Raw genomic sequence first — 11,863 nt, 5'->3', positions numbered from 1 at the left:
TCTTACGTATGGGAAAGGAAGGTTGATAGAAGACGCCTTTTCCCTTGAGTGAAACATCAATATTGACCTAGTAAGACCAGTTGAAAAAGAAGTTAAGCGATGGCTGGGGAAGGTTCGTAGAGGACACCTCACCATTTAAATCATTGTTCTAAGACTCAGGGAAGGTAGAGGGAGATCTGAAAGCCAACTCTCCTTCCAGTCAAGCAAAGATGTTTCAGTTAAAAGGAAAATGGCGTCGCCGAAAGTCTAGGGCTTTGAGATTGAAATAGAAAGAAGATTACACGGTGAGAACCAGGTCAGCAAAGTTTTAGGCGATAACCTAGAAATACACATGTCACTTGGCAGATCAGGCAAGCGAGATTTCAGATACTAAGAATGACCCACGCCTACTGCCCAGTAAGTGATTTCGTGTCAAATGTTATTGTTATAGACTAACCATTTGTTCAAGTTAAGTTGATTTCCAGAGAATTAAGCCTCAGTTTGTGCTAAGTTAATTGGGTTGAGTGAAAACCAACCAAGTTATCAGGTGATTTCACAACAGATAAGTTAAAGCCATGTAGGTCGCCGAAAATTCAACTTCTTAGTCTTTTCGCTGGACAAATCACAACTTAAGACTGGGGGGCTTGTGTACCGATCAGGTCAGCGGGTGTGATGACGTGGACAAGAGAAAGGTGGGTGGTCAAGAAGTCAGCATTGTCGGTTGTCGCCAGGTTGGTGTCGTCGCTAGATAAACAAGCAGAGGTCAAATTCAGAGCAAGATAACAGGTATGTCTAGTATAAGTTAAAATCCGGGAGCCTAGTCCTTGATCAGGGGTTAAGGGATTCCTTTGGGACACCCCCTCCTCATGTATGAACAGCTAGCCCCGGTATCAGATAGCAGTATAAGTTAAAGTCTGAAGGCCTAGTCCTTGAGTAGGGGTTAAAGGATTCCTCCGGGACGCCCCCTCCTCAAGTATGAATAGTTGGCCCCGGTATCGGACGATAGATATAAGCTAAAATCTGGGTGCCTAGTCCCTGAGCAGGGGTCGAAGGATCCCTTCGGGAAGCCCCCTCCTCAGGTAGGAACAGCTAGCTCCAGCGTCTGATGTTCAGAACATTTCACCTTGGTGTTTTTAGACACCCTGAGGACGATACGGTGTTGCAGTAGCAGGCCTCTCCTCAGGCGTTGGCACCAAGCGCAAAAAGATAAGGGCTAAGCTACCCTGGTGTTTTAGACACTCCATGAACAATGCGGTACCATTGTTTAGACCTCTCCATGGGCGTGGGCACCAGAGTGCGGCTTTGGTCCCAAAGTATTCAGGCGCCCTGAGGACACCCAGAGCAGGTCCCTCCTTGAGTGTGGACACCCAACACAGGTGAGATAAGCCCTCCTCGCCCTTGAGCGACGTTGAGGCACCAGAGACGAACAAATAAGTCCTCCTCGCCTTTGAGCGATGTTGAGGCCATAGTAGAGACCAAATCCTTCTTTGCCTTTAGGCAATGATGCGGTAAGCGACACTTTCATGGGGAAGATTGCTCGCAGAGACGAAGGCCAAGTAAGTTTCTTGGTGGAGAGGCCAAAGGAAGGGTACGCATCACGACTTAAACGGGAAGAGTAAGAGAGGAGATCACGTGCTACCTAAAGAGTTAAAGTCGAACACAATGACAAGGAGAACCGAAGGTAACGCACGCGATATAGCAAAGAAAGCAGAAGCAGACGCAAGTATACAAAGATAAAGCAAGTAAACATTTAGGTAAGGATCAAGAGTTATAGTTACAGATAAAGTCCATGACTGATGTAAATTAAGCAAAGGGCAATCACAACATATACACATCAAAATGCCACGTGGACGATAGGACGAGGCCTTAGTCTTTTTGCTGAAACAAGTTATCAGCTCAAGACTGGAGGGCTTGTGTACCGATCAGGTCATCGGGTGTGATGACGTGGACAAGAGAAAGGTGGGTGGTCAAGAAGTCAAGATAGTCGCTGTTTATGGAAGTGGCGTTCTACGGTGTACTTAGTCATCGTTTATGGAAGTGGCGTTCTGCGGCATACATAATCGGTTGTCACCGCTTTGTGTGTCACCGACGTGTTAGATAATGGAAGATCAGCTGGTCTGACATCGCCCAAGAGAGGCATCGCCCAAGAGAGGCATCGCCCAAGAGAGGCATCGCCAAGCAAAGGCATCGCCCAAGAGGAACAGTCGCCAAAAGAAGGCGTCGCCAAGAGAAGACATAGCCAAGCGGAGATATCGATGGTGTTACCCCCCGATGCCCATGGGTAGGAAAGACCGTGGAGGGGGCGACACCGTGAGGAAGCCTTGGACCTTGATAGCTCAGAACAGTAACAAAGAAAGGTGGCTTCAAGGCCATAAGTTCTAGTACCAGTAGGGGGTAAACCTGACTCGTGAAGTATCCACGCCACTGCTGGGAGACCCTGGGACAGATACGACCCATGAGAGGGCCATGACCAGGGGAGAACCACGTGCATGATACGAGAGAAAGGTAGATACACCCCCAGGGCGAGTGACTAGCGAATGGGGCGCATGAGTTGGCACCCAGAATGTCACCCCACGCGCCAGAAGCACTTCGAGGAAAGAGGGCTCACACAGTGGAATAACCCTAAGTTGGATTGCGACGCTGTGGGACCCTCTGCGCAGAATAACGATCAAGTTAGAAGGGCACGTGACGATGCGCACGTGCTCATTAAAGGTTTCAGTGAAAGTTTGCCAAGGTACGCGTTAATTCAGTTAAGACTTGAACGTTCCAAGGAATATTTTTAAACGCTTTCAATGCGCTTTAACGCGCTTTAAACATAAGAGATGTATAAAAAGGGACCTTGGGGCATTTGAAGGGGATCCGGGTTTTTAACCTAATTCTCGCAGTTTTACACAGAGCACAAACCCTAGTTGTTTTTGCTGCGCACCCACTGTGAGCACAAGGCAATTAGAGCAACACAGTTTTAGTCACTCAGTTATTTCTTACCACCTTCAGAGCATTCTTTTACGGTGTTCCGATACGGAGATGCGTCACTTTGATGTTTCTCGCTAGCTGACTTGATCGTCGGAGTGCAAACGGCCGCGAGGGCGCCCCTTTGTTCACTTCTTTTCAGGTACTCACAGACGGAGCAAAACGAAGGTGCCCTAGCTCGCGAGGACAAGCCACGCGCAAAGACGATCCCGGTCAACTGGCGGGAACAGTAAGAAAGCAATCAACTGTGGAGTTTGTGTGAAGGATGGTAATGAAAAATAAAATTAAAGAGATTATGCAAGTAGAATACTCAGGAGAACCAACCAAACAATTAGTATTAGTGGTATTTAACTATGAGTGGTTTTGATAATACCATTAATCATGATATAAAAGTTCAACCCTAATATGACATTGTGGAGGTTAATTGTGAAATAAGATATTCAAATTTTGATCCTTTCATATTTGCAACAAATGCAATTCATGTATATTATGTACCTTATCAAAAATAAATAAAAATAGTTGATTGGTGGGTGGTTATTAAAACCAAACCAAGATGTACTGTTGATGATCGATATACCTTAGAGGTTTCTTATCAATAATCAACAACTAACATTAATATCACAACAAATGGGGAGCTACTTGGTCATTTGGTGGATGAAGACGAGTATGAGGAAGTAGATGAAGTAGACATGATAGTTGTTGAGAATTCAAAAGAAAGTAAGCAAATTGAAGAGGAAGAAAAGGAATACGAAATTGTTTTTGAAAGTGAATTTGAGTATGATTCTAAAGATGATGAAATCTTAAATCAGTATAGATTGATGATTACTTTAATGGTAATAATGGTGATACTGATGAGCAAATCATTTTCTTTATGATAGTTTTAATTTGTATTTGTGTTCTATTTTTTTCTAATTTATTTTATTATGTTTTATTGATTTAAAAAATTTGTAAATTTTTTAGTTGTGGAAAATATCTAAAATTGATTATTGCAGATTTCAAACAAAAATCATGGTAAAGAAGTTACTTTTTGTGAACATTTGACCAAACAACATTCAAGACGTCCTTCACAAATTACTTGTGCTTCTCGACTAATTGCTTTCCCGTCCATTGATTCATCATTCAGAACATCTAAGTTTGCACTCAACCTTTGGCACAAGGAGCACTTAATTCAAGTTCAAAATCAAATGTTGATCAATCATTCAGAACATCTTAGTTTACAGCTCAACCTTTGGCACCAGGAGCTTTTAATTCAAATTCAAAACCAAAAGTTGATCAATCATTAAGAACATCTCAGTTTGCAACTCAACCTTTGACACCAAGAGCTTTTAATTCAAATTCAAAACAAAATGTTGATCAATCATTCAGAACATCTCAGTTTGCAGCTAATTTAACATCAAATGAAATTAATTCAACACCAGATGAAACTAATTCTACATCAAATGAAAATTTTGTTGCATCGAAGTCACATGGCAATTATGTCAAGTCAATTTTAAACCTTGATGGGCAAGGGTATATACATCAATGTAGAATGTTGCACGGTTTTAATAAAAGCTTTTATTTTTAAATTCTTAATCATTACTGTTAGGAAAACCAAATTAATAATAAACTGTATGTCATTTTGTAGATTCTTACCTTCACGCCCTGCAACTAATGGGATTGGAGATATCCTCAAAAGTCATTATACCAATTCATGGCCATCGTGGAAGAAGATACCAATTAGAACAAGGGACTTATGGATTGGAGAGTTATTGGTTGATTTCATATAATTAACTTTGTTTAATTATGTAGTCTAATTTTATTATCTACCGGATCATAGGTGGGCAAGAAAGAATTTTGAAATGCGAGGTGTTTTAATCATGAAAAATAATCTAAATAAGGCTCGACAATTGAGCCAAACTGGATTGGAGATAGTACATGGGATATATTATGTCAGCAATGAGAATTTGAAGAATTCCCAAAAAAAAGAACGATCGGGAAAATAAATCAAGTCTCTGGTTGTGGAGGTTTTGGAAGGGTCTCGTCACACATGGGGCTCTATTAGCACATCTCAGCATAGATATAATATGGTAATTTATTTTTTAACTATTTTCTTTTTATAACATCTCAATATATATACATATATATATATATGTATATATATAATATGAAAGTGTGTAGAAATTGTGTGAAATCCTCCCACTATATTAGAATTGTTTCATCGCACGCACCAACAATGTAAGGACAACTCTTGGGTGGATAAAAAATCTGAACAAGTAAATGTAGTGAACTATTACCTTTTATTTTAGTTGTTCTGTTATATTTTATGTTTTTTCATTTTCAATGAATATGAATTACTTCAGAATAGAACTCCCCTTTTGTTCTTCGAACTTTATGATGTGTGGCCACATCAAATGGGAATCTCTTGCATAACCTATCAATTCTCTGCTAACTTTCAATTAGTTCTTTGTTAGATTGATCTTTTTATCGTGAACACTCTGTTTGATTAAATGTTAAAGTTATTGTTAATTTTTTTATCCATGTGCTCAAGTTTATGATGATAAATCTGTGAGAGAATGCTGGGCACCCATTTGCATGTTTCACTACAACAACTATTGCTCTGTTTATTTTCTTGATCAATATTCTATTGGTATGAATATTCAATTGATATTAATAGGAAGAATTTACATGTACATTTGAAGACTTAACACAAAGTGCATCTGCACAAGGAATTCCCTCCCCCCAAAATGAGTTAGATGTCTGATGTGATGTAGCTGGAACCAAGAATGGGAGGATATATGGTCTTGGAATGGAATATACTATTATTGGAGGTAGGCCTTACTAATTTGGCTCATCTTCTTCCTCAAATGGGTGGATACAAAATCAAGAGCTTGATAAACTTAAAAGAGATATGAAGTAGTTAAAAAAAGAAAGAGATGAGCTTCAAATAAAAAAATTTAAACATTTAGAAAATTTTTGAGAAAAACAATGCAATGATTCGACAATGGATGAATAACATCAATCTTCAATCCATGCCACCAAGTTTTGAGGAAACTTAAGATGAGGATGAAACATAACCACCCATTCAACCACTCGGTCCTTATCAAGGTAATTTTGTTACACTATTCTATATATATTTTTAAATTTCAATCTTGATAATAATTTTATTTTATATTTTTGAAAAGTAGATGATTATTGTTATAGCTAGCATCAAAAGTTCACATGGTACACCACTGAGCACTGGCTCTTCATGAAATAAAGTTCACAAAAAACCAATAGATAAAGCTTTTTACTTAAAAAATAAGAAAGAAATGTAGAGTTTTTTAGGGTTTGATTGACCAATAATTTTTGTTTTCTTTTTCTTATTGTCTTTTCTAAAATTACATAAAAGAAGAAAAGTATAAGTTTCTCCATTGTCTGTTTATTTCTTTTTTCTCCACCTAATAGTAACTCGTGATATTCTTTTGTCCATGATATCTCATGACAAATTTTGACTATTTTGATTTTATTTAATTCTACCATACCTTGTTTATTATTATTCATATAATTAATATGAAACTAAGAATGAAAAAATAATAACCACTTCCTAATTCTACCATACCAGTTGCCAATAAAAACAAATATGTTTTATATGTTATGAAAAAAAAACCTGAAAAATTTGTAGTACTTAAGAAACAGAGTCAGTTTCCTCTACTCTATTATCTATAAATACAATGAGGAAGAAGAAGCAAGAAGATAAGAAAAGTAGGCATGAAAATAAGAAAAATGATGAATGAGGAAGAAGAAGCAAGAAGATAAGAAAAGTAGGCATGAAAATAAGAAAAATGATGTCTGTGAAGATTTTTCTAATTTACTTTAATTTAGATTTGTAAACAGTGTATGAAATATGAATAATAATGAAGAATTATCCTTAGAAACTAGCCTTAGGTGAAGGACATTATCTTAGAAATGCATTCAGATGGAAAGACCCTGTTGGAGCATGGCAGGAGAGACCACTAGGACACTTTGGAGACGTTAGCTACAACCTCCAAATACCAATTTCTTCTCCTCTTTTTCTATTTTTCTTCTTCTTAGGGATGGTAAAGCGGGGTGGGCCATGCAGGTCGACCCGCTAGTAAATAATGTGGGGCAGACTCAATTTTTCAACCCGCTGACCCGCTCTAGCCCACCCCGGATAACATGCAGCCTTTACGGGCCAACCACAGGGCGAAGCAAGCGAGCCCGCTGGCCCTTAAAAAAGAAGTTTGTCTGATTATGACTTGGCAGTGGGCAAGGGGCAAGTTGGATTGATTTTTCTTTTCCATTCATTTCATATTCTTCTTTCATTCCAACGTCGTTGCACACTTTAGGCTTTCTTCATTCATCCCATTTTGTCGCTGCAACATTCAACCCACACACACGCACGGTCGTCGGCATCGCTACCGCGGAAAAGGTTGAGCATTGTGTGATGAATGCGGGTTGGCCCTTATGCGGGGCGGGGTAGAGAATCCAACCCGCATTTATTACACGGGGCGGGATGACCCATTTTGCCATCCCTACTTCTTCTTAATAATAATAATAATAATAATAAATATTTAATAATAATAATATTAGTAATTTAGAAATTATTTTTTAATAATAAAAAACACTTTAGAAATCACTTTAGATATCAATAATTTTTTTAGTCTCTAAAATAGTATTTAATTTAATTAATATAGTGATTAATTATTTTTTATCTTAAAATTAGTTTCTATTTAATGTTTATGTTGTAGTGTAAAAAATAATCTAAAATCAAATCTAATATGAGTTTTAATTTAAATAACCAAATGGTATAAAGAAATGTTAACATCTCCTCACACATTTTTTTTAAAATATCACTTACTATGTAAACATAAGTACCCTAATTGTTAATAAATTCTTAAAATATAAAAATATTTTGTTTATAGTTGACAACACTACAAAATAAAAGGTTTTGACGGAAGTTATTTAGCGGAGGTTAATATAACCTTAGGAATTGATTTAATCAATTGATTTTTTTAACCTTCGTTAAGTTCCAATGGTTATTCTAAAACCTCAGTTTGTTGAGGTTTTTTTAACCTTCGTTAAATTTCAAAGGTTTATTTTAAAACCTCAGCAACATAACAAAGGTTTTTTTAACCTTCGTTAAATTCCAAAGATTTATTTTAAAATCTTAGCAAAATAATGGAGGTGTTTTTTTATTGAACTTAAAGCTTTGATGTCTCCAAATCCATAGAGATTGCTTGAAGACTGGGTTGTTGCTTGTGGGCATGGGTTCTGGGTAGAAAAAAACTGTTCAATCCACTCTTAGCTTAATCCAAAATTGAATCAATCAAGTTCTTTCAAAAGAAAAGTGTTTTTCAAAGTGAAAAACAACCTGTTGATTTATCGTTTCAATTGGTTGTTTTACACTCAGTGGTTTCGAGAAGGATTTGAAAAAGCTGAAATTGGCTGACCTCACAGTCAAGGCCAATTCAATCGGAAACCCAAAAATTAGATATGGGCCACGAGAAGCGGATCCCAGATCACACACCAGTTATCAGTACGGGAGAAGCCTAGATCACGAGTGCCCACGCATGTAGAGTGGACGACGCGTTCAGGCGTGACACAAAGTATAAAAGCCACTGGAAGGATATGACCAGCAAGGGCCACGATCAGAGGTGAGTTACATGCATGGCACGTGAACAGCTAGGGCACTCTCAGAGGTGGGTGGCCCCAGAGATCAGGTGCACGAGGAGGCATCCAGGTGGTCATCCCGTCTGAGGTTTCACTCTAGTTAAGGACCCCACACACTAAGTTATCCTAAGAGTAAGATAACAACAGTGCTGGGCCCGCCCACTAAAAAGGCCAGTTTCAGGTAAACAGGAAACCCTAGTTTTTAGTCTATAAATAGTAAGTTAACAAGCTTGGCCGGGGGAGAATCCTCTTGCGCCGTTACACATACAAGAGCAAAAGTATACAATTTTTCGTGTTTCCTAGCCCTAGTACTGACTTGAGCATCGGAGTGCAAACGACCGCTAGGGCACCCATTTTCTTTGTGTTTTAGGTGTTCATCATAGGACTGGCACAGGCGAACACAAGGACTCTGGACGTGAGCGTGATGTGGACGCAAGAAGGCGTTTCGTGTCAACCGGCAGGAACATTTTGCGCCCACCGTGGGGCCCGATACAAAACACTGTCCCACCAGCAAGAACTAGGAAGGTTCAAGAGATGAGAAGTACGAGGCAAGGACCTGCTGCACCAAACGGGGGAGAGGGCCTCACCCTGCAGCAGGTTATGGAGATGATGCAAGCCCTTCAAGAGGAAGTGGCCGTGTCAAGAACAAATCAATAATGCATCCAAGCTGATTTGGTAGCGTCGCAAGCCATGAACGAGGAGCTGCGCAGAAATCTGCAAACCCACACGGCATAACGTGAGGGTGCAGATGAGGAGCTTGTGACACCCCTTAGAAAATTCCAAACACCATTCTCGACAGAAATTGTGGATACAGTGATACTAGCCACGCTTGTGAGGCCCAAGGTGACCTTCACCGGGATGGAAGACCCGGAGGCCCAACTTGCGGCCTACCATACACAGATGATGCTAGTTGGGGGCTCCGATGCGACGCGATGCAAGCTGTTCATGAGCACTCTGGCGGGAACAGCGATGGAGTGGTTCATGAGCCTCCCTGATGGCCACGTAACGTTGTTCCCGCAACTCACAAATTTGTTCAGGGCACAATACCTCGCAAATCAAGCCCCCCCGTCAGTCTCCTACGACCTCTTTAATGTAAAACAGTATCAAGGAGAGTCTCTGAAGGAGTCCCTCCACCGTTTTTTAGCGCAAGTGGTGAGGTTGAACCTCACAAAAGAAAAGATGATGGTGCATGCATTTAGAAAGGGCATCTTGTCGGGACCCTTCAGCGAGTCACTCATCCGGAACCACCCCAAGACCTTCGCAGAGATAAAGCATCGCGCGGTGGCCCACATTACGACGAAGGAAGAACTTAGCGAAAAGCGAACATGCGTGGTCCCCACGCGGCCACGTGCGGCAGATCGTCCTCAAACCCTAAGGGTCCACGAGGCAACGACAGAGATGAAGGCCCCCGTGAAGGAACAACCCTATCAAAGGCCTAATACGAGGGGGCGTGGGAGAGATAATGCGCCGCCAAGGCACGACTTCATAGTAGAACTGAAAGACCTCATCGCTATGCCAAACATAGTGGAAAGACTGAAGGTGCCTCCCAAGACCGACAAGAAGCTCGGGCCCAACAAGAACGCATGGTGTGAGTTCCACCAAGAGTACGACCACCCCATACGCAATTGCTTAGCACTGGGACATCAGCTAGATGAGCTGGTGAAGAGCAGTCTCCTAAGAGATTATCTGTTAGAAAAACAGGGAACCGAGGATGCGGCGACAACAAGAGGTGGCCCGGGGCACGAAGTCCCTGTACACGGTGAGGTCCACACCATCGTAGGAGGGTTCTCAAGCGAAGGTTGTACCGCTTCTCAGCGAAGGAGATATGCACGAACGGTGATGTCGGTAAAAGCACAAAGAACCGGCGAAGCCTTCGACGTAGACCTGGTCTTTACCAAGGTTGACCTAGAGGACGTTTTCCCCCATGACAACGATCCAGTGGTGATCTCAGCGGTAACCGCAGGAAGGAAGGTACACCGCGTGCTAGTAGATTAGGGAAGCTCGACAGACGTAATGTTCTGGACGACTTTCAACAAGCTGCAACTATCCCCCGACATGCTAAGGCCCTATGGCGGCTGTCTCTACGGTTTCGCAGGAGACCAGGTAGAGGTGCGGGGATACTTGGAGTTAAGGACCACCTTCACGGATGGCACCGCGTCACGTACGGAGAGCGTTAGGTACCTTGTCCTCAACGCCTCCTATGCTATAATATGTTGTTGGGTAAACCAACGCTAAACAGGTTAGGGACGGTGCCGTCGACAAGGTACCGGACCTGACGGGGAAGTTGATTACCATCAAATCAGATCAGAAGGAGGCCAAGCGATGCTACAAGAGAATGGTCTTCATGATTCAGTAGATGTATGCAAGATCTTCTTCTGTTAAGACAGAATGGTTGCTCCCCCTTGGAGTTAGAATCCAAGTTACAATAAGAGCAAGCACCCTTTCATCCAACTTCAAGCCTCCAATAGAACAAGTTTTCACTTGGGCTTGTTGATTCTTCAAGCAACTCTTATAGTATTGGACTTTGTTGAAATCCTCCATTACTCCAAGATTTCCCTTGTTAATCCTTAGACCAGCATACTTTAAACCCGTTACTGCAGCCCACACATCATGGGTAATCTCCATGTCTACACCTTTCACATGAGAAACAAGGTTGTTTCCTTCACACTTAAGGTTGGTGTAGAATACCCGAATTAAATCAGGGTATATGTTTCCCTTCATCTCCAAGAATCTTCTCAGCAACTGATCTTTTAGAAGCTTTCTCACATTGTCAAGCTTTTGACTTTTCAGCCAATCAAAGGAAACAACTTTGGGGTTGTTGATCACCTTTGTGCTTGTTTCAAAACGATATCTCTCAATGAGCTCATTATCCCCTAAAAACCAGCCCTCGAGTCTCCCTCTAGACCTCACAGCTCTTGTTTTGATCCTCTTTGATGTAGGAGGAGTGGACTCCATGATAGCAGAAAAAGAGGCAAAGGGTCTCACACAAAGAAAGCAAGAGATGTTGCAAGAGATGTCTCAATTGATTGTTCTCGTGAGAGAGAACAGCTGCACCAAAATTTATAGAAAAGCTGAACCTTACTACAATCAATTGATGTGAGTGGGTTTCAGTCTTCAAAGAGAAAAGACTTGACCAAGACCTGCACAGAAAACGTCAGAAAAAGCAGAAAACCACATGGTCATCACGTGATCTTTGACTAGTCATAAAGGCTCTTGAATTTTCAAGATTATGGAATATATTCCTTTATGACGTGTTGTAACTTCC

The 11,863-nt window shown here is 41.0% G+C and overlaps 1 protein-coding gene across 1 annotated transcript; it reads left to right on the top strand.

Annotated features, from left to right (window-relative positions):
- The first annotated feature begins 9,456 nt into the window (after positions 1-9,456).
- LOC137815661 (uncharacterized) lies at positions 9,457-10,593 on the top strand. Its single transcript, XM_068618773.1, has one exon. The coding sequence runs from the start codon at positions 9,457-9,459 to the stop codon at positions 10,591-10,593; it is 1,137 nt and encodes a 378-aa protein (XP_068474874.1).
- The last annotated feature ends 1,270 nt before the right edge of the window (positions 10,594-11,863 follow it).

Source organism: Phaseolus vulgaris, chromosome 1 (genome assembly GCF_000499845.2).
Source record: "Phaseolus vulgaris cultivar G19833 chromosome 1, P. vulgaris v2.0, whole genome shotgun sequence".
Taxonomy (NCBI): Eukaryota; Viridiplantae; Streptophyta; class Magnoliopsida; order Fabales; family Fabaceae; genus Phaseolus; species Phaseolus vulgaris.
Note: the sequence above shows the minus strand (reverse complement) of the source record. Positions and strands in the feature narration are given on the sequence as shown.